Genomic DNA, 26,563 nt, shown 5'->3' with positions numbered 1-26,563 from the left:
ATGGACTGGTTGGATCTCCTTGCAGTCCAAGGGACTCTCAAGAGTCTTCTCCAACACCACAGTTCAAAAGCATCAATTCTTCGGCGATCAGCTTTCTTCACAGTCCAACTCTCACATCCAGACATGACCACGGGAAAAACCATAGCCTTGACTAGACGGACCTTTGTTGGCAAAGTAATGTCTCTGCTTTTTAATATGCTATCTAGGTTGGTCATAACTTTCCTTCCACGGAGTAAGCGTCTTTTAATTACATGGCTGCAATCAGCATCCGCAGTGATTTTGGAGCCCAAATAATAAGTCTGACACTGTTTCCACTGTTTTCCCATCTATTTCCCATGAAGTGATGGGACCAGATGCCATGATCTTTGTTTTCTGAATGTTGAGCTTCAAACCAACCTTTTCACTCTCCTCTTTCACTTTCAACAAGAGGCTTTTGAGTTCCTCTTCACTTTCTGCCATAAGGGTGGTGTTTTCTGCATATCTGAAGTGATTGATATTTTCCCGGCAATCTTGATTCCAGCTTGTGCTTCTTCCAGCCCAGCGTTCCTCCTTCTGCATAGAAGTTAAATAAGCAGGGTGACAATATACAGCCTTGACGTACTCCTTTTCCTATTTGGAACCAGTCTGTTGTTCCATGTCCAGTTCTAACTGTTGCTTGCTGACCTGCATACATGTTAGGAAACTATTATCTGCTCTACATTCAGTTTTGACAATGAGGCCTTTCTCTTCTGTCAACTGCCTTCCTAGTAGTTTCCGCCAGCAGGGGGCACTAGAGGGAGCCTGGATGGCAGGAGATGGGGGACACGTCCCTCGGGCCTGTTTGCTTGCTGGAACCACCACCCTCACCCCAGCAGCAACATCTGCTTCCAGATGCTAGCTTCCTTTCCCACTCTCAGAACCAGCCTGTGTCCTCACCAAGGAACCAGCAGTTGCCCTGGGGGCACCCCCTCAGCTCCACAGACCCCACTTCTCTGAGCCTCTGGGTCTTGATATCCCTGTTTGTTCCCTTCATTCCACCAAACCCAGGAGTGGTGGCTCTTTCCTGCAGTTACCACCTGTGGTTGCCTCAATGTCCCCCATATCCCAGCCCCCCCAATACTCATTTAATGAACCCTCGACTTTAAATCTCTGTTGAAATGCCCAGTGTAGGTTTTGTTTACCTGACTGAACTCTGATTGATCTACCAGTTCTTTTGACGTTAGGAGAAGTGGAGTGTGTAGATTATTTTATGGGATTATTCAGTTTTTAAACTATTGTGAAAAGAAAAACAGGTATCTGAAGACCAAATTCAGCCTTGGAGTGAATGCAGTGGGCTTCTCGAGATGAGGGCTGCTGCATTCCTTGCCAGCTGCTGGGACCATCAGCTCTGGGAGGCTCACTGCCATCCCCTCCCTCAGAACTTCCCTCTGCTGGAGGGAACTCCCTGACCTGGTCCAAGAGTGAGCCCCTTCCCAAGGACAGGCTGTGGCCAATGACCAGCTGATACAGGGAAAAAAAGACTTGACCTCAAGCTTCCTTCTGGAATACCTCTGGGGGGCCATCCAGCTTCAGAGACCCCTGCAGGACTGGCTATGGCCTTTGGGTTGCAACCTCATCACGGGTCAACTTCTTGCCTTGCCCAGTTCTGCCTTTCTCACATCCTTACTGGTACAGCTCCCTAGAGAGCTCCCCAGTGAACCTGCATGCAGCTGTCTATCAGGAATCTGTTTCCAGGGAACCCAAACCAAGCCAAGCCTGTATTAGTTTGGTGTGCAGAGCATTGCACTCGCAGAAAGCATGTGAAGAAAGAGAAACATTTCATTTCACCAAGACATATTCCACTGGAAAGAGGGCGAAGTAAAGAAAGAGACAGTAATTGGGAGAGTCCACAGACAATATAGAGTGGGGATGAGGCGAACAGTCCCCAGAAGCAAAAGGATGATGAAGACCTCCCTAGAACTTCTCTGGGAACCATGGCAGACACCATTCCGCAAAGCCAAGAAGATACAGTGGCCATCTCGGCCCTTTCCGTCTCCAAGTGGACGGAACAGGGAAGCACTGCCAGGGACATTATCTCAATGCAACTTGAACTTGCCCACCACAGAGGTCTCCCTGTGACCTCATGGGGGAACCAATGACTACTCTGCACTTGCATCTGGACAGCAGCTTGGAAAGGTAGGAGCAGGTCCGAGCTTCCTCCCTGTGGGACAGCGCTGGGGCTTCATGTGATGGAGATGCCAAGAGAGTCTCCCCCACCCCCCCCCGCTGTGCAGGCTTTTCACCTGCAGCAGGAAGGAGTCTCACTTCCACCATCCCCTGCACTGCTTGGTGCAGGAGGGAAGATGTACCTGAGCAAGGTGTGGCCTTCGTAGTTTCTTTAGAACCCAGTACGTGCACCTCCAGGCCTGGCCCATGATAGCTTTCCTGGGAACATGAAATGGCTTTTTAGTAGTTTTTATTAAAGTATAACACGTCCCTTTCCCTGCTAACCCCCTTCTGTAGCTCACCCACATCCGTCTAATCAGCAGGCTGCTCAGAATCACGTCAAAGGAGAGAAGTGGGGAGGCAGGGGTCAACCACGCTGTAATATTTAACTATATTACTGAAAGTCACTGGAGAAAACTCATTTTAATTTTCAACTTCAAAGAGAGGCCAAAGGAATTACTGTAGTATCCCCTCGGGACATCGTGACGTGCACTATATCCAAGGGCAGGAAAGGTGAAACAAGCGAGGCCTCTGTTATCAGGAGTCGGTGGTCTTACCGGCTCCTCTCTGTAGGCCTGAGGTTGGCAGGGGAGCAGAAGAGACAGAAAAATGACAGGCAGAAGGAGGTCGAGGGGATCAGGCCACTTCAGCTGTCACTAAGTCACATCTCTGAACGTGTGTTCTGATCCTTAGAGAGACAGAGAAGTCAGCATAGGATGAACCATTGCAGGCATCTGAGTAGCCAGCAACTTAATATCAAATGAGCAGCAATCAGAATCTGGGTGAACACGCTTCTGTTAGATGAAGTCCAGCTGGCATTGGTAGCCCTTCTTTGGAATATTAAAGAAGTCCAAACCTCCCAGAATACATCACAAGGCAGTGTTGCACTTTCAGGCAATCAGATGTTTTTCTGAGGATGCAACATTGCAATTAACCATGGAAATTACTTAAAGAAATGTCTTAAACACAGTTGCTTCAGTCCACTCAAAAAGGAATGATTGAGCCACTGCTGTACACCAAACCCTGGGCATGGCACTGTGGGTCAAAAGTGCAGAGGCAAAACTTGATGGAGCTTAGAGTTTCGTGGGGAATACAGACCTCAGAACAAGTAAATAATTACAGTTGTGCTATGTGTCATGTTGGAAGGACTGAATCTTACTTGGGAGCCAAGCAAGGCAGGCCTTTCTAAGGATGTGACAGCCTTCTGAGACTTCAGCAAATGAGGGAGGGTTGGATACATTAACAGGTGAGGGAAGAAAAGAGCTCCTGGAAAGAAAAGCATCTCTGGGGGCTCAAACCTCAAACAGTATGGTACCTATGAAATGCTGAGAGCAGTGCCAGACGGGAAGTGATGAGGGCCAGATGGGGTAGTTGGTTAGGGACCAGTTAAGGAGCTAGTTAAAAGCTAGACTGACTTGTGGCTTTACCCTTCAATTTGAGTAGGAAAGTGACAGGGTTAATAGATCCCTCTGTCTGCAGAGTGAAGAATGGATTAGAAAGGGTAGGAGATGATGTGGAGAGGCGAGTTAGGAAGCAAATGCCCTTGTCCAGGAGGGAGATGATAGTGATTTGCACCAGGATGGTAACATGTCAAGGACAGTGGTGAAAGCTATAAAGCAGTGATCCTTCAATTAAAAATAAATAAATAAAAACAAAAGTACACAGGAATAAAATAAAACTTAGAGACCGAGAATACAGTGTGAAGGGCCAAGAATGACTGCCAGGGTTCCCATTTGTCTAGGTGGTTCCTGATGGAAGAAACAGAGGAGGAGGAGCTGGCAGTGGGGTGAGGATGAGGGAGGCCTGAAATTGATGATGGACAGCTGAGCTTTGACTGGATTGCTCTGTGCTCTCTGAGCGGAGAAGTCAAGCAGAGAGCTGAAGATATGGGCTTGGAACCAATATGGATAGACAAGTAAAGACAGAGGTCTGAGGGTCACAGAAATAAACGAGATCATGTATACCTTTGGTCCTTGCACTTTTTTGATGCAGATCTAAAATAAGAAATGCATTTTACATCATACACACACATGCAATTACCCTGAACAGTTCTTACCTTTGCTATGTGTTGTGTTCAGTGGTTGTCTGTTCTTTCCCCCCATGCTAGTCAAAACGTCTACGCTGATTTAATGGCCTGACAGTGAGTTACTAGCCACAGTTGGAAAAGTGTAAATTAGAGAACACATGATGGGAAGAAAAGAGGGTCCAAAAGAGAACCACGAGGAAATCCATTGGTTAGGGCTCGACTAGAGAAGGTTGGTACCTACAAAGAAGACAGATCCAATGGAAAGGTGGGTGGAAAGGACCTAGCGGTCAGCGAGGTTTCTCCTTCCACTTGGAAGCTGAACACAGCAGCTTCAAAGACCACAACATGACTGTAATATCCAAAGCCAGGAAGTGCCAAGTCTCAACCTTGGGTCTCTTCATTAGACCAAGTAGCCCTTTCCAAAAGCATCTACAAGACTTCCCTTTTATCTCACTGGCCAAGATTCATCACACCACTAGGCCCAAGCCAGTCACTGCTTACAGGAGTAGAATTATCACAATAGGCTTCAGCTGCTTGACATATTCATCCCATGGAACCAAGGAGGGTTCACTCACCCTGAGCACAAGGTATTGTAAACACCTGGCCATTAGGGAAAGCGGTCACCTAGCCTCGGCTGCTTAAAGAGGGGTCCAGGGACCAGCAACATCAGAATCATGCAGGAACTTGCTAGAGCTGCAGAATTTCAAGCCCCACCCCAGACCTGCTGAATCAGAACATGCAGGTTCTCAGGATCCTCCCGTGATGACATGGACTTGCAATTTGAGAAGCACGTGCCTCAATACGGAGGACCCCCATGGCATCTGCCATGTTGCCTCCCCCTGCTCTGCTCTTTGTCCATTTCTTCCCTCACTTATTGTTTTGCTGTCACAAATCTCAGAGTGCCACACAGGCTTTGCAGGTGTTGTTTCATTTATTCTAGCAGGTCGTCTTTTCACTCTCCGCATAAGGAAGCAGAGCAAGGTTTTAGAATAAACACAGCAAGCTTCCAGCTGTGCTCCGCCCACGACTTTAATACTGTTCCTTTAGATCATCCTGTTCTGACAAGGTGTGAAATCCTAGTTAAGGCTGATGACTTGGCTGCCAGAAAGTTCAGTCTTCTTTCACAGCCCTAGGCAGAATTGAGGGGTTTCGTTTCCTTTTTAAAATAAAAAAAATATTTTTTAGTATAGTCTCTTTTTACTGCAGGCTCTGCAGGGAGCATGAGGTAACCTTTGCCCTGAAGCTCCAGCAAATAATATCAAGTATTGGGACAGGTTCCCACTTAGCAAGTTTTGTCCAGTGTTTCAGGCTCTGAAATTTTAAGAGACAAATAGAGGACCTAAAAAAAATTTCAGAGAAAAACAAATTTTGTTAAAGAATTGGAGAATTGAACCTAAGAGGAAATGGTAAAAGATTAACATTTGCTGGCTGAGGGAAGCAAGAAAGAGGAGTAATTAAACCCGGAAAATTGGATGACTGAGGCTTCACCCAAACAACTTTGCTTAGGAATTTTTATTCTTGCTTTCTTGCTGCTGCTGCTAAGTCGCTTCAGTTGTGTCTGACTCTGTGCGACCCCATAAATGGCAGCCTACCAGGCTCCTCCGCCCATGGGATTTTCCAGGCAAGAGTACTGGAGTGGGGTGCCATTACCTTCTCCCTTGCTTTCTCTAAAAAAAAAAAAAAATCAGGTGTGGGACTCAGAATTTGACAAACTGTCAAAAGTTTAACATAAAATGTCTTCCTCAACTTTCTTCCTATTCATTCATTCAAATTTATTAACTACCTGTTATGTACTGGGCCTTCTGCTCTGACAATCTTATTTTATTCTAGCTGGCATGAAAACATATCCTTCTAAGAATGGTAAACATGCCAAGATGCTCCTTTATTTGAGACAACATCTCTGATACAGTTCTGATAAAATGTAGCAACCCCAATATAAATGCACTGTTTCCTTATGTGGCATTTACACTTCCATGGTTTGTGCAAAAATGGCTTTTCCAGTCTTTATTTCCTTGCTTATCTCACCTACCTGCCTCTCCTATCCTGTTGGTCTACCCATCTTTGCCTGAACATGCCAAACCCTTTCATGCGGTTCCCTTAGTTGGAATGCCTTTCTTCCTAAAAAATGTCTTTCAATGCTTTGAAATCCTTCAAGCTTATAAAGCTCATCTGTAGTCTTCTCTGCAAAGGCTTCTGTACCCTTGCCATTTAAAATCAGTAATTTTCTCCTTCGTGATCTTCTACTGCTTATACTAGTGTGGCACTTAACTTTCCTTTGCCTTATGATTGCTTGTTTGCATGTCTCACAGTAAGTTTTCTAAGAGCAAAGACTATGGCTTACGCTTTGTGTTCCCCCCAGCAACTAGGTGCATGCCTGGTGAGAGTTACTGCCACTCAGCAAATATTTCTGGCTATTTGAGTCTTCTGGATCTACAGCAGGTTCTCAATTCTTGGTCCCTTATGCTTGTAGGGACATGTGGCCAATTACCACCAATGAGTTGTAAGTAAAGTGATGTGTGACACATCTGGGCCAAAATTAAATCACCAATGTAAGACCCTTTAGGTCATCTTTCCTCTTGGCTACTGCGGCTGTTCATACTCTAGAGAATAGTTCCTCACTCCTCTGGGATAATGTCAGCTTATAACAGAGCCTCGGCTGAGCTATGATGACTATAGTGAGTGAACAAGAAATAAACTTTTGTTATTTAAAGCCACTGAGCTCTGGAGGTTGCTACAAAGTAAAGCCTAGCCCATCCTGACTGATACACTTGTAAATGGTAGTACTATGAGTCTAGAACTTTTGCAAAAATCCATTAGAAGTGGTAATCAGTAATTATATCAACTGCAAATCAAGGAAAATCACCAGACTTAAACTCAGTTGTCAGGAGAGGCATTGTGAGGTGTGCAGGATGTAGAGCTCATTCAGTTCAGTTCAGTTCAGTTCAGTCGCTCAGTCGTGTCCGACTCTCTGCGACCCCATGAATCACAGCACGCCAGGCCTTCCTGTCCATCACCAACTCCCGGAGTTCACTCAAACTCATGTCCATCGAGTCGGTGATGCCATCCAGCCATCTCATTCTCTGTCGTCCCCTTCTTCTCCCGCCCCCAACCTTTCCCAGCATCAGAGTCTTTTCCAATGAGTCAACTCTTCGCATGAGGTGGCCAAAGTATTGGAGCTTCAGCTTTAGCATCAGTCCTTCTAATGAACACCCAGGACAGGGTTTGCAAACTGGCTGCAAATGACCTTGGTCACTATGCTCTCAGAACTTAGCACTCTCTGACCTCAGTTAGAGCTTACATATTTACCTTGTGGTACTGTTGCAGTAATCAGAAATGGTAAATGAGTAGTACCAGGTATATGGTGGTACTCAGCAAATTGCTATCACAATTGTTTAAGGTGTATTTTCCACGTTGGACCGTGGGATGTGAGAAACTATATATTTCATTTTAAACCAGATACTGGGACTTCCCTGGTGATCTAGTGGCTAAGACTCTGTGCTCCCAGTGCAGGGGGCCGAGATTCGATCCCTGATTACGGAACTAGATCCCGCATGCCAAAACTAAACATTCTACATGCCACAACTAAGACCTGATGTAGCCAAATCAACTAATTGAAAAATCCCACCAAGGTATTCACTCTACCCTTCCATTCATCAGGAGCAAGTTGTCCCCACCAATCTCCTTTCATTCAACTTTCAAAATATAAATTTGGGTCCCTATTGATCTGTAAAAATCTATGAAACTACTATATGTGAAATATGATAATTTATGTATAAACATAACTTCTCATTCAGAGAGGAACATTTTAATAAATGATTCAACTTTATGTGCTTGCTAGACACCAGTGACTCATATTAAATAAATAGATGTACTGAAAAAAGGGAAAGAGAGGGGAAAAAAAAGATACTGGATGAAAATGGGAGTCATCAGCTTTTGAGGATCCCAATTATATTTATAAAATTCAAAAAAATAATTCTGGGTTTGATGATAAAACTTCTGAATATGTTGTCTTATGCCTTCTTGGTTTAATTTCCAACACTTGCTCAAGTATAGTGAACTATTCTTCCCAATATGCTTCAGTAAAGATTTCTAACAATCTGAATGTCACAATCCCAGGAGAGTTTACAGGTCCTACCATGGCATTTTCACAACTTGATTACACTCCTGGCTGTGAGAGGACGTGACTTCAGTCTCAATGTAAACAGAGAATGACTCATCCTTCTGAGGCAGTGAATAGCAACTTGGGTAGATCAGCACCATCTTTATACTTCTTACTACACCTGTAACTTAGAAACACATCCCCTCTGAAGCATTTTATACCTATTTGATAAGTGCTGAAAGAAACAGTGTTCTTTAGAGATAGGTTCTTGTTTCTAGGCTTTAGTCAGAGGGAGGAAAATCTCTACTATATTTCCCAAACCAACTAAAAGGATCAACGTTTTTGTTTTTTTTGTTTTTGTTTTTGAAGGTAAAATTGGTATATAACATTATGTTAGTGTCAGGAGTACAACATAATAATCCAAGGGTTGTATGCATTACAAAGTGATCAACAGGTAAGTCTAGTTGTCATTCATCCCTATACAAGAGACTGCCTCATCATTTTACACACCCCCACCTTCCCCTCTGATAACTACCTTCCTGTTCTCTATCTGAGTGTTTATTTTGTTTTGTTTCTTTTTTTAGATTTCACACACAAGTGATATCACACAGTATTTATCTTTCCCTGCCTGACTTATTTCACTTTGCAGAATACCCTCAAGTTCCATTCATGTTGTCATAAATGGCAAGATTTCCTTCTTTTTTTCCTTTTTGCTTTCTATGGCTGAGTAATATTCCACTGTCTGTGTGCATATGTCACATTTTTTAATTCATTCATCCACCAGTGGTCACTTAGGTTGTTTCCATATCTTGGCTATAGTAATAAATGCTACAGTGAGCCTAGGAATGCATGTATTTTTTTTCAGATTAGTGGTTTTTTTCCTTTGGATATATTCCCAGAAATGGAATAGCTGGATCATATGATTGTTCTATTTTTAATATTCTGAGGAATATTCATACTATTTTCCATAGTGGCTGCACAAAGATCAACTTCTGTAATAGCACAAAAATGGAGGAGAGGGGAAATCAAATAAAAACACAGGAGCACACCTATTCAGTGTTCCCTCTTCCCAAATTAACCTCCCTCTTGGTGTTCTCTCTCTACCTGCTACCCTTGTTCTCACCTGTTCAACTGAGAAAAAAATAAGATTGAATCAGGAATGCCGATGAATTGCTACATGCCAGATATTTCAGTTGGTCTTAAGGATCTAAAAAGCTGACACTTTTCTCTTTCCTCAAGGACCTTATGATTTAGTGGCAATGAAATAGAAGAAAATTAGTGTATATACTCCAGTATGATGAACTATGAAGGCTCATTCATTCAGAATAACATTTTCAACGTGTGTTGTTGTTCTAGTGGGAAAAAAAAAGCAAAATATAAAATTACATAAATAGTGTGATCCTAATTTTGTAAATAATATCCACTCATGTCCTCATACACTCAGAAAAAAGTATGAGGACAAATTTACAGGCTGAGCACATCTGTATGCTTTTCTTTCCCCCGCTAAATTCCACTGAAATGCCAAACAAGAAAAGTTACAATCAAAGATCAGAAAATATGAAGATACCCTGGAAAAGAGAATGAAGAATTGGACTGAAAGAACAATAAAAGCGGAGGCGGTCAGGGGCAGGTGTTGGAAAGCCAGCAGAAGAACACTGCTAAGATAACAGCTGTTTTGTACACTAACCTTCTAAAGGAACTTCAAGCTCAGGGTTAACAGTACAGGGTAGGGAGGGGCTTTGTCAATTATCTGCTCAATATATTAAAAGATGGCATTATGAACTAATGGGCTTATCACGATCCACCATGTCCTTCATATACTGAAGTTCTGGCAATAACGTATCTGCTCCTCTGTTAAAACCTCAACAATTCAACTCCCCTGGTGGTCCAGCGGTTAAAAGCCCACCTGTCAGAGCAGGGGACACAGATTCGATCTCTGGTCTGGGAAGATTCCACATGCCATGGGACAACGAAGTCAGAGTGCCACAACTACTAAAGCTTGTATCCTAGAGCCTCTGCTCTGCAACGAGAAGCCATTGCAATGAGAAACCCACACACTGAAACAAAGAGTTGGCCCCAGCTTGCCGCAACTAGAAAAAGCCTGCGTGGAGCAACACAGACCCAGTGCAGCCATAAATAAGTTAATCAATTCTTTAAAAAAACCCTCAACAACTGTTTCAACCAGTGAACCTGGGTAGTCTCCCATTAGAAGAGCTGATTCTGGGTGGAGAAATAAGGAGGAACTTGATGACTATATTCATACAACAAGACCTGGAGTAGAAAGAGGTGACAAGAAGCCCCAAGATGCTTCCGATAAAAGAGGTTCCCGGTCCTCATCTGCTGAGGAGAGGCACCTCCCACACCAGGATAATCTACCTGTACAGAGGGCTTCCCTTGTGGCTCAGCTGGTAAAGAATCCGCCCACAATGTGGGAGACCTGGGTTCGATCCCTGGGTTGGGAAGATCCCCTGGAGAAGTGAAAGGCTACCCACTCCAGTATTCTGGCCTGGAGAATTCCATGGACTGTATAGTCCATGGGGTCGCAAAGAGTCGGACACGACTGAGTGACTTTCACTTCACAGAGGCAATATTCTATTCTACACACCCTAGAAGCTGGCTTTTTGATTAGAACTTTCATTCACTATAATGATTACTGCAGCCATAAAATAGAAAAGCAGGCTGGTGAGAGAAATAATCAAACTTCTGGATTATTCAAAGTACAATCACCATACTTAAAATTGGGCTGGATATCCAAACGACCTGTTGGGCTGCAACTGGAAGGCCTAGGAGGCCTATACTTGCCCAGCTTCAAGGTTTTAAGAAAGAGCCTGGACTCAGCAACAGAGACATTGTTTAATGGATGGGGGCACTTACTTGTCTGCAGCAAAGTCCTGGAGCAGCACCTCACCATATGTGGCTGATGGTGGGTAGGATATGGAGACCTTTTTCACTGCAGGGCAGAGATAGAAATCACCAAAGATAGGGGAACTGATGTCAGGAGGGCTCATTAGTTACCAAGGAAACCAGCAGAGGGGCCACCCCTCACTGCCTCTTTGATAAGAACAACCATCATCTGGGGCCTGGGGCAGGTAGGTGGTTCAGTCCGGTGAGTAGGGTGTCGGTGAAACAGGCACTGGTTGGGCAGAGGATGTACACAGGGCAAGAAAACCGCCATCTGGAGCGGCCTGACCAGACATGGGCACGGATGAATATTGTTTTAATGAGCTGCAACGTTCAGCTGAGGAACTCTTTCAAAACAGGACAAAGATATAAAGAATTTCCAGAAGCTACTACATCTGTCTAGAGAGTTTTGTAATGGAAGGAACAAAGGCAGTAGATGGAAGGGCCTTCAAAGTCAGAGAAGATTATTTTTCAGAGCTGAAGAAACATTAACTCAAGGGTTTTTATGTAATTTATTTGTTTCAATTCATTTCAGTTTTTGAAACTTTGGGTTTCAGGTTGTCACATCTTGGGCTAGTTGAAATAATTATTTGGGGATTTCCCCGTCTTTTAGTTTTAATTTTGTTTTAATTATGTAAAGCATGTAGATAGTTCTAATGTCAAAACTATTTTTATTTTTTTCTCAATATCTTTTATTAATTTGCATGAATAGTCTGTTTAAGGTGTTTTCCAAATGTGCAGATACTTAAAGTTTTTATGAAGTCAAACCTGCTTTTATTCTTCATGACTTATATTGCTTAGAAAGTTGTTAGCACTTCCAGAAGTGACTTTCCTACTACTGTTTTAAATGTGTATGATCTTCCTGTAAATAACGTCAGATGTAAATATGTGGGACTAGATTGATTTTCTCCTCGTTGTTGTTGTCTAGTTGCTAAGTCATGTCAGATTCTTCACAACCCCATGGACTGTAGCACACTGGGCTCCTCTGTCCATGGGATTTTCCAGGCAAGAATACTGGAGTGGATTGCCATTTCTTTTGCCAGGGGATCTTCCTGACCCAGGGACCGAACCTGTGTCTCCTGCATTGCAGGCAGATTCTTTACCACCGAGCCACTTGGAAACCTTCAAAACTGTTTTTAAAAGGCACATTCAGACCAGTCTGTCTTCCAATCTTATCCCTCCCACGCTGTTACCTCCCTCTGCCTAAAGGTAAACATTTTAAAAAATTAATTTTGTTTGATACTTTGTTTCTTTTTTAAAATATATATGCATTTATGCATGTATAGTTTTATCCCATTCTTTTATAAAAATGACTTTATTTATTTAATAGACTTTATTTTATAGAACAATTTTAGGTTCACAACGAGATTGAAGGGAAGAGCAGAGATTTCCCATATATGTCCCTTGCTGCCCTCACAAGCAGAGCCTCCATTATCAGACCTCACAACTACTGAATCTATAGTGATAGATTTTTATCATCTACAGCCCATAGTTTATATTTGGATTCAGTCTTGATGTTGTGCATACTACGGGTTTAGACAAATTTATAATGGCATCTATCTACAATCATGGTATCAACTGCTCCTTTTTTTATACTCTAAACTCTATTGTTTACTTTGACTATCTTTTTATACTCTAAACTCTGTTACTTAGACTTTTTATCTTATTAAAATATCCTGGATAACATTCTGTAATAACATAAAGATATTACTCATTCCTTTACAATTGTATAACATCATGTTATATGGATGTACCTTAGTTTTTTACCTAACCATTATTCATAGTCAATTGGGTGGTTCCAGTCTTATGTAATTACAAACAGTACTGCTGTAATGAGCAGTCCATGCATTTAAACTTTTGAGTTTTTGCCAGAGTATCTTTGGAATGAATTTCCAGAAGCGCGATTTCTGGGTCAGAAGAAAAATACAAACGTAATTTTGTTAGATTTTGTGTTCCCACTAGTAACATATGAGAATGTCTTTTCCCAAGCCTTTTCAACAGAATGTGTTATCAAACTTTGAGACTTACCAAATAGGTGAGAAAGTATATTTTACTTTTTCTTATTATAAGTAAGGTTGAACATTTTTTTCATTATTTAAGTTACATTTTTCATTTCTTTGTCTATCATTTATATGTTTACATATTTTGCTCATTTTTATGTTAGATTTAATTACTTGTTATTTGGAAATGAGGGACAATATGATCATGGTATATACAAACTTGTGGGACTAAGGCCAAAGTGACACACAAGAGAAAATGTATAGCCCTAATTATATTGATTAGAAAGCAATTAAGATGGTAAATAAATTATCTAAGCATTCAATGGAAGATACTACAAAAAGATGACAAAAACAACCATTAAAAGTAGACTAAAGAGCATATTCTAAAGAGCAGCAACCGATGAAATATAAAGCTAAGATAAATAATAAAAAAGTAAAGGCCTATATTACTGAAGATAAAAGAATGGCAAAGAATGCTTTTAAAGTACAATAAAGATCTTTTGATAACAGCAGAAAATTGTGACGTATAAAACTTACAAAACAAAGCAACTATACTCCAATAAAAATTTTAAAAAGAAAAAAATAACTTACAAAGCAAAACAGAGTCCTTTTTGAAAAGACCTAAAACCAAATGTGTTGGCTCTTGGAAAAGATCAGTACATAAATAAGTAACTTTGAAAAAAGACCAGTAAAATGGCTTTGACTTGTCTCTTCAAGGAAAAAGTGTAAAGACACCAGCAACAATGGTAAAGAATTAGAACGGTGACATGCCTAGAGAATCAGAGGAGATTTTAAAACTATGAGTGATGTAATTTTAAACTATATATATATTGGGCTTCTCTGGTGGCTCAGATGGTAAAGAATTTGCCTGCAGTGTGGGGAAGATCCCCTGGAGGGGGGCATAGCTACCCACTCCAGTACTCTTTCCTGGAGAATCCCATGGACAGAGGAGTCTGGTGGGATAAAGTCCACGGGGTAAATGTGTTTCCTAGGAAAGTGTACATTATAAAAATTGATTCAAGAAAAGGAGATAGCCCTATACTAGTCCCTACAAAAGTTTGCAAGAGTAATCACAATTGACCCACTTAAAAACAATGTGCTGAAAATGTTCTGCTTATGCCTAGAAAGTAGATAGTTGGGAAAACCTTTGTTCTCACTCTCCCACCAAGAAAATGTCTTAAAACCTACAAATAATAACTTTTCTTGAATCCATTAAAGAGCTGAGGTTAGAGGGGAAAGACCATGAAATCAAAGGAAGGGCAGGAACCCCTAAGGGAAGCTGGGCACGAAGTCTGGCTAATCTGTGATAGAGCCCAGGAAGAAGAGATGTGGCATGTCACGGAAGCCAGTATAAAGAATCCAGTTAACATTTTTAGTGAACTGTTTAATGTCAAACGTGGGCTAACTTGAGAGAACAGAACCACTGGGAGGTGCAGGTGCAAAGGCAGTTTGCACCTACTTTTCCAGGTTCTTTTCTATGGGCCATCACCAAGCTGCTGCACGGATGTCAAAGTGCCACCGAAGCTCTGTTAAACGACAGCTGGGAGAGCGGAGGGCAGCAACCATCCCCACCCTCGCCTACCCCAGCCCATCACCACAACAGAGGTGACCCCATGCAGCTGGAGTCGGTGAAAAGAGAAAACCCTCTACCCCTAGAGGAGGGTCAGGAAACCATCCTGAGGCCAGATCTTGAGAGGAGACTAACGGAGACACATGAGACATGGGTTTAATCCTTGTCGGGAAGATCCTCCGGAGGAGGGCATGAAAACCCACTCCAGTATTCTTGCCTAGAGAATCCCATGGACAGAAGAGCCTGGTGGGCTACAGTCCATGGGATCACGGAGTCGGACACGACTGAGCACACACATACCATATTGAAGAAAGGGTGGGACCACTGCAAAAGCCTTCACCCCCAAGACCCAGGACCACAGAGCCTACCTAAGACTAAGGTGGACAGGATAACAGAGAAAGCCTCTGACCCCACCATCCAGCTAGCAAGCACAAGTCACAGGCAACAGCACCCTAATGCTGAAGGAATGGACAAGTGTGAAGACTCCTCGAGGGCACACAGTGAAGCTCTACAGTTGAAAGCAGAGGAGGAACATTGAAAACACAAAAGCCCTCAAGCAACCCAACCCTTAATCCAAGTACCAGTTAACACAAGAGGAATTGGAGAATAGTAGTGTGCTGAAGGGGAGAAGGCGATGGCACCCCACTTCAGTACTCTTGCCTGGAAAATCCCATGGACGGAGGAGCCTGGTAGGCTGCAGTCCATGGGATCTCGAAGAGTCAGACATGACTGAGCGACTTCACTTTCCCTTTTCCCTTTCATTCATTGGAGAAGGAAATGTCAACCCACTCCAGTGTTCTTGCCTGGAGAATCCCAGGGACGGGGGAGCCTGGTGGGCTGCCGTCTATGGAGTCGCACAGAGTCAGACACGACTGAAGCGACTTAGCAGCAGCAGCAGCAGCAGCAGAGTGCTGAAGTGAACCATAGTGACAATGAAATCCAAACTCAGCTCACATTTGGACTAGACTCAGTTGATCCATTCCACTGATAGGAGAGCAGAGAAGGAGGTGTTCCATCTTGAGGTACAGGATAAACGCTACTTATTTTAGTCTCTACTGTCATATGTACAACATCTGACATTCAGTTTTAAAAAAACCTACAAGATATAAAAAAGGGAAAAAAACATCTTAGAACTAGTGGTTTTATGGGTGTGTTCTTACCAAATCTTTGAGGATCATATAATTACACTATCATTTAAATTATCCAAGAGTATTAAAATCCAGGGAGGTGGGAAATAAACATCCATATTAAATAAAATTTCATGAGGTGGGACACAGAACCCACTTCATATTTACAAGTCACTGGCCATCACACTAACTGATATAATTTAGCCAGTCAAAGCTACCCTGGCTTGAGGCTTCTGCTCCCATCCAAACTGGCCACAGAAGTATGGTCCCCGTTTAGTTTTCCAAGGATCCATAAAGAAATGAAATCTCTTCTGGCTTGTTTCTGGATTAAATTAAAGTTAAGCTCTCTTTAGAACAGAATTTGTCTTGTTTGGTCCACAGACAGAACCTGATTTCCTCACCAAACCTTTACTTACAGAGGGAGCAGCCAATAAGCCATATTTGCTAATTTGATTTTTTTTAAACATTGTTTGAAATTTTGATTTATCTTGAATACTAAGTTTTTTGGTGGCCTCAGAAGTTGTATACTCTGGTTGAGTACCTCATGGGCCTCACCCTGTTCTGGCATTGCTCAGAGTCCTCTGCCCTAGAGCTTCACTAGATTCATTCCAGAGGGAGTATGAGCCTAGTGTGGTGGTCTCATATCTTGTCACCCTTCAATGCCACCCATTTTCTGCAGTTTGTCTTCTGCCAACCTTTAATGCCTTCAAATCTTCCTGAGTGAGTGAGGGGGGAAAGAGTGAGGGTGAGGGGAAAGGATCAAAAGCAAAGAAAACAAGGAGCAGGAGGAGGAAGTAGCCAGTGCCCAGTGAACCCACAAGTGTGAAAGGCTAATCCAGAAATCACTCAGTAATCACCACCGTGAAACCAGACCGGGTGACATCGCTCACCACACAGACAACTCACCTTCCTAACCACCCATAGAACTTCACTTCCTAAACCCAAGTGACCTTAGGAAATCTGGCCGCTCTGCCACAGCTCTTGGCCCCGCGCCCCTCCTATAAAACAACTTCTACACACCATTAGCTTCCTTCCAAAGTCCCCGTCCACTTCTCATCCAGGGCAACGTGCTTTGCCTGCTTTCAAGGGAAGGGTGCTGGCCCATGTGTCCAGGAAACAAAGACTGGAATGCAGAGGGTTGTTTGAAGTTCCAAGGCCTCTTACACGGGAGAGTTTGAAAGAAGGGTGAGGTTGCCGGGGCTCTGACGTAGAAGGGAGGACAGCACTTGGAACTCGCTGCACTCGATGTTCAGAACAGCGCTGGTGGGTCAGTCATGCTCAAAGGAACAGAGTGTTGAAAGTGTGATTATGTTTTAAACTAGTTTGGCTGTCAACCAGTGTTCTTGCCTGGAGAATCCCAGGGACGGCGGAGCCTGGTGGGCTGCCGTCTATGGGGTCGCAGAGAGTTGGACACGACTGAAGCGACTTAGCAGCAGCAGTAGCAGCAGCCTGCTGTCAGGTCAGGCACTGCTGCTAATTGGTGAATTTTAATGCATGATAATAATAAATAAACTAGCTTAGAAGGAAGACATCACTGTTTAGGTGAATCTCTTGTGGAGCGGGTGGGAATCAGGATGGGTGTCGGGTCTAGGCTTCCACTGGGTCCCAGAACATTTGTTCATAGAGGGTGGGTCTCTGTCCATACCCCTCCTAGAGTATCCATGTGCTTATCAATCCCCTGCTCACTGTATGAACTTAGGTGAGTCATACATCTCTTTCCCTGCAGTTTCTCTGCCTTAAAGGGAGTATCACTGGCCCCTTCCTCTTGTACTCAGTGCTGGGTAGGTGGCAAGCAGGGCAAGCCCAGGAAAGATGCCCTGGGAGTGAAGGCAGACCCAGACGACAGGGCTGAGCCCAAGGAAGCCCAGCCAGAGGCCCACAGGTCTCCTGAAGCCGACTCTTTCAGGTGATGTTTCTGGTGTTGGGCTTTTTACTGGATTTTCTTCCTTTTTTCCCAGTTCGGAGGATTCGGCCTGCTTTCTTTTCTATCATCGCAACTGTTCTTCTGCTGGGCTTTCCACCCCTTCGAGGCTGACGCAGACCAGGAGGCTTTTTCTCGGTGTCTGTGCCACTTCATTATCACAGAAGCAAGCACACAGCTACTTTCATTCTTCACTTTTCAAAAATGTTTCCACTGTGAGTGATTATGGGGCAAGAGGGCACACCACAGCCCAGAGAAGAGCGAAACCACAGCAGTGAGGGTTGTTTAAAACGACAAATCAGTGGTGTTAGTTATCCAGGGTCACTTTGAGGCATCCAAGGAGACGCTCATAGAACAGTGATGTGTGCAGTTCAGGACTGAGGCAGAATATCTGAAATAAGTAATCATTTCATAGTTTCTATATTTAATTACAATAATAAACATGCGCAAATAGCTTCAACATAAATCCTTAACTAGTATGTCTCAAGTACCATGAAGGAGACACACAGTTCTCAGAAATGCTTCATATTTCTATGTTGGTTTTTGCCTTTTTTCTAATCTATTCTCTTCATATACTACAGATTCTCTCATACTTTCTCCTTGGGCCTCCACCTCATCCTCAATAAACTCAAGTACTCTGAGTCCAGGAACTCTTTAGTTTATATAAATTTTATGTAAAATAACTAAGACCTTCCACCCTTCCTGAATCTTGCTGAATCTTGCTCTTTCCTATCAGTTTCTCAATAAAACAAGCAAAAAACCAACCACCACCACAAAATACACTGCCCTGAAATGACAAACCTCTTTAAAGGATGTGGGAAAGGACCTATCTGATAAACTAGAAGGCACTAGTTAAGCTTTATTGGAACTGGAGGAGAGAAAATGTCCCTCTCAAATATTCATGTGACCACAAGAACTAGGCCTGACTTTTCATAATGCCCAGTCTGATTCATCCTCAGGTTTTGGTTTGAAACAAAGAAGCCCAACCCTGTGGATGGGCAGTTCTCAAAGAGAAGGCAATCCCTCCTTACTCTAATACCTGATTATAGCTCGGAGGCACTGCCATTTACCTGTTCTTGGGACTCCGCTCCTAGTGCAGAACTTTTCGTCGAAAACACTGAGTAACAAGACTAGTGAGGGTGACGACAGCTGACTTTGATAGGGCATTTTCTGTGTGCGCCACACTGGGTAAACATTTAACACTGATTGTCTCCTCTGGTTTCCAAGTCCTAACAAACTGTTTACCTACGGTTCATTACCTACTGCTGCCTAACAAGTTGCCCCAAAACTTAGCAGCTTAAAACAACACACGCTTATCATCTCACAGTTTCTGTGGGTCTGGAATTTGGCCATGACTTAGCTGGGTCCTCGGCTTCAAGGTCTCTCAATCAAAGTGTTGCTTAGGGTCTGGTCACCTCCCTGCTCAGCTGGGCAAGTCCTTCATGTCACTTGCAGGATGCAGTTCCTCCCTGGCTGGGGTAACTCAAGGCCTCAGCTCTTCACTGACTGTCAGCCAGAAGCTGCCTTCTCATACGGACCTCTCCAATATGGCAACTTTCTTCCTCAAAGAGTGCAAGCCACAAGGGCAACAGAGAGAGTCTGCTAGCAAGACAGAAGTCACAGTCTTTTGTAACCTAATCTCAGAAGGGCCATCCCATCACCTTTGCCATATTCTCTTGATTGGAGTCAGGTCATTATGTCCAGCCCACACTCAAGAGGACATGGATCCCATAGGGAGGGATCTTTGGGGATATTAGAAATCTGTCAACCTTGAGACCAGTTGGATCTAAGAATTCCTCTGTAAGTTTAACTAAAAGTGCTTAAGAATTGCACCTTGAGAGGTGGACAACATTCTCTATGCTAATAATGACTATATTGGCATGTTAGTGGAAATAAACATATATTTGATTACAATTTTGAATATAACAAAAAATTGGAAAAGAAGGGAGGAATTGCTTTAAGATTATAAGGATAAAATCAAGACTAGAAGATGAAAGTTAGTTGAGGACAAGGATTGAAGCTAATAGAGAGAGAGGTTAGGAGGTGAAATGAGGAAGGAGTGTGTATCATTTTTTATCCAGGAACTTCTCTCTCTCTCCTAGCCCACAAATGAAGGTAGAGCTGAGGAGATAGTGGGTATGAGGCTAAAGGGTATCCATGGAACTTCTACTAGGGCATTGCACAAAGAACTTTTTCCATTGGGAAAGTAATGGAAAATAGTAATAATGCAGTAGTGGAGTAGAGGAATATCAAAGAGGAACTGCAGAGAATCTGTTTGGACAAATGTGACCCAGAGTCGCCCTGGGAAGGAGTTTTGGCAGGAATATGCCAAGTGAAAGTGAAAGGTGCTCAGTCAGGTCTGACTCTTTTCAACCCCCATAGACTATATTCTCAGGTCAGAATACTGGAGTGGGCTGTCTTTGTCTTCTCAGGGGATCTTCCCAACCCAGGGATCGAACCCAGGTCTCCTGCATTGCAGACGGATTCTTTACCAGCTGAACCACAAAGCAAACCCAAGAATACTGGAATTGGTAGGCTATCCCTTCTCCAGCGGATCTTCCCGACCCAGGAATCAAACCAGGGTCTCCTGCATTGCAGGTGAATTCTTTACCAACTGAGCTATCAGGGAAGCCCAGGGATATGCCAGAGCACCAAGCGAAAAAGAAGGGAATCACAGCCTGAACCAGATCTGGAATAGGACTACAGTCCACGGGGTCACAAGAGCCGGTCACGACTCTGATTAAACTACCACCACCACCATCCAAACCAAAGACAGACAAAACAGAAGAAACAAATTCTAGATAGAAAACAGAAGACTGGTTCTGGGAAGATTTTTTAAGGCAATGCTTCATAGAGCAATGGGACAGGGGAGAGGAACAGAACGAATTTTAGAAGCACCTGTGCTGTGCTAAGTCACTTCAGTCATGTCCGACTCTTTGTGACCCCATGGACTGCAGCCCACCAGGCTCCTCTGTCCATAGGATTCTCCAGGCAAGAATACTGGAGCGAGTTGCCATTTCCTTCTCCAGGGGATCTTCCCGACCCAGGGTTCGAACCCAGATCTCTTGCATTGGCAGGCAGATTCTTTACCACTTGTACCACCTGGGAAGCCCCTTAGTAGCATCTACCAAAACAAATTTCATTTAATATGTATTTTATGAGAGAAAAAATGAAGGACTTTTCAGAGCCTTTAATATGTTAGTGCACTCTGTGAAACCCTGAGATACATAGTGGGGGGCGGGGGTGAGTAAGGATTGAACAGGCAGCACTTCTTACATGTAGCTGTTTTGCATGGAGGTGGAAACATGCTACAAATGTTTAGGGGATGCTCTTTTAGCAAATATCAGTGGCCTTTTTGAGAGGAGGAAGGGTGAGATCTGGTTTAAATGTTTCCAGTGAGCAAAGTATGGTGGCAGGTAGCTGAGCAGTAAGCAAAATAATTTTATCTAACACCTATATATTAAATAAAAATGACCTAGGGTTTCAACATTTGGGTCCCCAAAATGGGAAAGACACAGAATCAAAGCAGAAGTCACCAGATCACTGCCACTTACAACCACCCTCAGAAATTCCTTCGCATTCCGGAAGCTCTATTAAAATCCTTGCCAGCTCTCTCTTCCCCCTCCTGCGGACACTCCTCTTTGAATCAGGGAGTTCACCCCTGGGCTTTTTTTTTCAGAATCTTTCCAACATCATATTGTGAGGTCAATAAAGAGAGATTCATTGAGAGAAGCAAGACAAATATGATAAAAGCCTTTAAAAATATCTTTTTAGGATAGAAAAAGGAAGAAGCAATTAGGAAAAGACTACCTGCCAAACCACAAAGAAAGTAGTTCAGCAAGGAATGCTAATTTCTCTAGCATTCATTTGGAATCACCTGCCCTGGAGATCAAGAGACCTTTTTAATCAAAGGATGAGAGACCTTCTTTCAAATTACTGGGGTCAGCCTAGGGTCCCATCCAGCTCAGAAGAACAAGAGAGCTGTGCCTGCAGGACACTCATTCCTGCAGGACACAATGCTGGGTTTTTAGGTTAATCTTCCAAGGATATTAGAGTTACTTTCAATGGTTAATGAATAGCTTCTAAGAGCCTGCTTCATATAATTGTCCAAAGGCCAGTTGGACCCTGAGCATATAAAGCTGTGAGCTGGCTAATGAGAGCATTCTCTCTGAGCAGAGGAAGGAGGGGAGTGGCAGGGTCAGGGACCTGGGTTCCAAAGGAGCAGGGATGCAGAACAGAACCTGTTTAGTTCTCTGTGCCTTTGCCCTCCTGATGGGCTTCCTGATGATCTGCCTGGGGGCCTTCTTCATTTCCTCAGCCTCCCTGTTCAACTGCCAGGGAAACTTGACCCTGGCCTATTTGCTTCTGCCTCTGGGGTTTGTGATCCTTCTGAGTGGAATTTTCTGGAGCACCTACCACCAGGCCAGTGAAAGCAAAGGGGTTTTCAACCGTGTGTTCAGACAGTACTGTGCTCAGGGGGCCCTGCCCCTGGCCACAGTGGACAGGTATGTGCTCAGAAGCCGGAGGACTGGGGAGGGCCGTGGTGTGGCTGAGTTCTGGAAAAGGTCAATGACTTTTAATCTACTGGGGAGAAACTTAAAAGTCCCATGGGGTTAGCAAGGATGTGGAGAAATTGGAAAGCTTGTGCACTGCTGGTGGGAATGTAAAATAGTGTAGCTGCTCTGGAAAATGGTATGAAGGATCCTCAAAACGTTAAACGTAGAATCACCATTTGATCTAGCAATTCCACTTCTGGGTATACAGACAAAAGAAGTGAAAACAGGGTTTTGAACAGATACTTGAATATCAGTGTTCACAGCAGCATTCTTCATGATAGTGAAAAGGTGGAAACAACCCATAGATCCATCTAGTGGATGAATGGATAAACAAAATACGGTATATATAAAAGATGGAATATTATTCATCCTTGAAGAGAAAGGAAATATTGATGCAGCTATAATATGAATGAACCTTAAAGACATTATACTAAGTGAAACTGGCCAGAAACAGGCCCCCAAAACAAATACTATATGATTCCACTTATATGAGGTACCTAGAGCAGTCAAATTTCATAGACAAAATGTACAACAGTGATTATCAGGTACTGAGGGAAGGAGGGAATGAAGAGTTACTGTTTAATGAGTAAGAGTTTGCATTCAGGATGGTGGAAAAGTTCTGAAGATGAATAATGGTGATGGTTATAAAACAATGTGAATGTATTTAATGCATTAAACTGTACACTTAAAATAGCTAAAGTGGTAAATTTTATGTTATATAAGCTTTATGACAATAAAAAATTTTTGATTAACCTTACTTACAATTAGTATCAGACAACCAAAAATCTAATTTTTGGCTAAACACAGAATCATTTAGGGATAAAACCCCTGGCATCATTCTTAAGATACAGACAGGCTGCATGCGTGCATGCTAAGTCATTTCAGTTGTGTCTGACTCTTTGCCATCTCATGGACTCTAGTCTGCCAGGCTCCTCTGTCCATGGAATTCTCCAGGCAAGAATACTGGAGTGGATTGCCATGCCCTCCTCCAGGGGATCTTCCTGACCCAGGGTCTGAATCCAGGTCTCTCTCATTGAAGGCAGATTCTTTACCATCTGAGCCACCAGGGAAGCGAGACTCCATAAATTCTTTGTCCTCTTCATTCATAAAAATATTTTAGCTACTTTATGTATCTTGAATATGAGTGATTAGCCATGACAATTGATTTTTGACATGATGTTATGATACGATACTATATTTTTTACTAATAAGATACTAACTACAATGACCAAAATCTATTTCCAATGTTATACTAACTGCAAAGTCTTTGGATTTGCTAAAAAAAATTAAAGGTGAAATGACTGCAGAAGATGCTTCTAAAGTGATGTTTTCTTTTTTCCCTTTGGTATAAATGCTATATGATTGCCTCCAGAATGTGAATCTTGATAAGAGTAACCAATTGTCTTAAAGATATAGCTTAAATTTTTAAGCACATGCATACTATTGTACTGAAACACTTTAAACGATGGTGTCACAACGATGGTGTCATTTTACTGCCTCTTTCTGGTGCATCTCATAGATGCCCAGCCCACTTAGCATGGCTAGGGGGTCAGTAAATGGTAAGTCATACTTCTCAGAAGTATCTTCCTTTGAAATGGGTACCCAGATTGAGACTTCAAAGCAAGGGGTCCACAAAGGTGGAACTCAGGACACTGGGACTGTGAAGTGGTGTGGGGAGCGTGGGGGTTGGGAGAAGTGGAGGGGATGTGGGGCAGGAGACAGTCATCCTGGAGCCTCTCAAATCACTCCAGGGAACAGCTCACCTTGGTGTCTTCAGTGCTTTTACACATGTGCCCCATGACACGGCCTTGGCTATTCTGAGTGAAGGCTGAGATTTATGCTGTACAGTAGACGGCTCCTTCAGTTCCTTGGCTGTGGGCCTGGTAACGTTTGGAATGGAGCTGTGGCTGCAAATGGCAGTCCTTGTTCTGTTGTGGTTACGCACCACAAACACTCCCTGCAGGCACTGGAAGGATTCACTCTGTAATTACACAGCTCAGTCAAGCTTACCCTCACTCTTCTTCACTTCTGTGCCACCCCCTGTCCCATTCATGATGGAGAAGCCAGCTGCTGCTGCTGCTGCTAAGTCACTTCAGTCGTGTCCGACTCTGTGTGACCCCATAGACAGAAGCCCACCAGGCTCCCCCATCCCTGGGATTCTCCAGGCAAGAACACTGGAGTGGGTTGCCATTTCCTTCTCCAATGCATGAAAGGAAAAAGTGAAAGTGAAGTCGCTCAGTCGTGTCCGACCCTTAGCGACCCCATGGACTGCAGCCCACCAGACTGCTCCATCCATGGGATTTTCTAGGCAAGAGTACTGGAGTGGCTTGCCATTGCCTTCTCCGGGAGAAGCCAGAGGATTTAGCAATTAGCAACAATGGGCAAGATTACGGAGGAGTACGTCAATTCTTGCATGAAAGGCTCCTTTAGCCATCAGCCTGTTGGCATGGAAAGGGCCGCTACTGAAGTCTATATAAAGTTGTCAGTTGGAATAGTTTGAGAAATCAGTATTTTGTGTGTGTGCATGGAAATGGGGCAGGGGAGAAAATACTTGAAATTTGAGTAATAGGGAAGAGAAGCATCTGACGTTGTTCAGGAATCTTCATGGAGCTGGTTTTCATTCATTATTTTGTTGGCTGTGAGGCTCTGAGACCATGAGTACAGCTGACTAGAAGACGTGTGTGAACGGGGACAAGGATGTGAATGAATTAAATAACTGGTTAGAGAGACATTCCTCAGTCAAGGCCGGTCCCATACCCCTGCTAGGGCTCTCCCACTGAAATTTCCTGGTTCCAGTGAGTAAGAGAGAGGGGATAACGTGGAATAACCCACTGGGGAAAGCATGACTACAGAGGCACACATCCCATGGCTGATAAAGAGGGTTTTGTTGGAAGAGCAGCACATTTAAAGAAAAAAAAAAAAAACAACCTGGGATGCCAGGGAGGAAGAACATCTGTTTCAGAATCAATGTTTTCTAACAGTTTAGCTTCACACAGTGTGATTTGGGAGAGGCGGACATATGCCTCCTTGGCACAACCTACTTAAATAACACACGAATGTTTGTGGCATTTTGTCCCCCAGACCAGGATTTTACCCTCCAGCTTACGAAGAGAGTCTTGCTACTGACAAGCAAGCCTGTCACACAGAGCAAGAGACCTCGGGTGCTCCTCCACCTCCGTACACAGAGATGAGTCTTGAATTTCAGGATGAAGATGGGGCCCACCCAGAGGCCCCACCACCCTATGATGAGTCTGTGGCAGACGGGGAGGCGGCAGCAAGGCCGTGGCAGGATGGTCAGAGGCGAAGCCAAGAGTGCTGAAGCAGGGGAAGAGCGCCAGCCCTCACGATGTACCCTCATGGGAGGCAGCTACTAATAATAAACACAGGCAGGTCTCTGTGAGGAGAAGCCACATCAGTGACCCCACACGTGAGCTCGCAGCAGGGACTGTGTGAGGGCAATGTGATTCCACGTATGTGCTTGGCCTGCAAGGGTGGGGTGGGGCACCAGGCAAACATTTCAAAGGGTTCGCAGTCATCCCAACCCAGGGAAGCTTTTGGCCTGCAAACGTTTTGTTGTGAGAGCTCTGCTCCACAGAGAGCCTTTCTGCTCTTCCCCAACACTTCTCCCATCTCCTGACCGGCAGCAGGGAGGAAGAGATGCTGTTTGGACACCATGCACCTTCATGGACTGCATTACAGATACAAAGGGAAAAGGCAAGCTGGCCACCAACGGTCATTATCATTTAAATTGTGGGTTCTGCTGGCTGGTTTCATAGTTATCCTCATTTACCGTGCTTGCCCGGGGCACGGTAGTTCACACATTGCAAGATATTTGCCCCTGGAACCCATGAACATTACTTCGTATGACTTTAAGTATGGATATTTTATTTCTATGTGAAAGGAAAGTGACTTCAATGCTTACTTTCAAAATGGTTCAAGCACAAAATCTTAAATCAGTATTTTAAGAACAGGATGGTTTTACAAGCATATATGAAAAGATTTCTTAGAGATTCAAGTTGAATAAAGAGAATATTCAAAAATTCATAATACACAGGATTCAGGGGAAAAAAAGAATTTGTGCTAGCCATACGTTGTATTAGTACAGAAGACATAAATCTTGAAAAGCTTTAAAATACCCATATATTTCAGTGAATCCCCCTGAAATCTCTAGGATTTGAA

The 26,563-nt window shown here is 43.5% G+C and overlaps 1 protein-coding gene and 1 long non-coding RNA gene across 2 annotated transcripts; one reads left to right on the top strand and one right to left on the bottom strand.

Moving 5' to 3' along the window:
* Positions 1 to 187: 187 nt before the first annotated feature.
* Positions 188 to 24,705, bottom strand: LOC148777328 (uncharacterized). The gene is made up of 3 exons (XR_016037831.1): positions 24,148 to 24,705; positions 2,328 to 2,403; positions 188 to 552 (listed from the first exon to the last, which is right to left on the bottom strand). It is a non-coding gene; the product is annotated as an uncharacterized LOC148777328 (long non-coding RNA).
* On the top strand, positions 22,056 to 25,703 carry TMEM252 (transmembrane protein 252). Its single transcript, XM_055428350.1, has 2 exons — positions 22,056 to 22,333; positions 25,466 to 25,703. The coding sequence occupies exons 1-2, from the start codon at positions 22,056 to 22,058 to the stop codon at positions 25,701 to 25,703; spliced, it is 516 nt and encodes a 171-aa protein (XP_055284325.1).
* Positions 25,704 to 26,563: the final 860 nt, after the last annotated feature.

Source organism: Moschus berezovskii, chromosome 7 (genome assembly GCF_049115385.1).
Source record: "Moschus berezovskii isolate FMDL1 chromosome 7, NW_MosBer_1.0, whole genome shotgun sequence".
Classification (NCBI taxonomy): domain Eukaryota; kingdom Metazoa; phylum Chordata; class Mammalia; order Artiodactyla; family Moschidae; genus Moschus; species Moschus berezovskii.
This window is presented reverse-complemented; position numbering and strand designations above follow the sequence as displayed.

Excerpts from the sequence above, each read along its gene's own strand:
- TMEM252 (XM_055428350.1), top strand. The coding sequence starts at position 22,056 with ATGCAGAACAGAACCTGTTTAGTTCTCTGTGCCTTTGCCCTCCTGATG. Across the intron at positions 22,334-25,465 it reads CCCCTGGCCACAGTGGACAG|ACCAGGATTTTACCCTCCAG; the intron begins GTATGTGCTCAG and ends TTTGTCCCCCAG.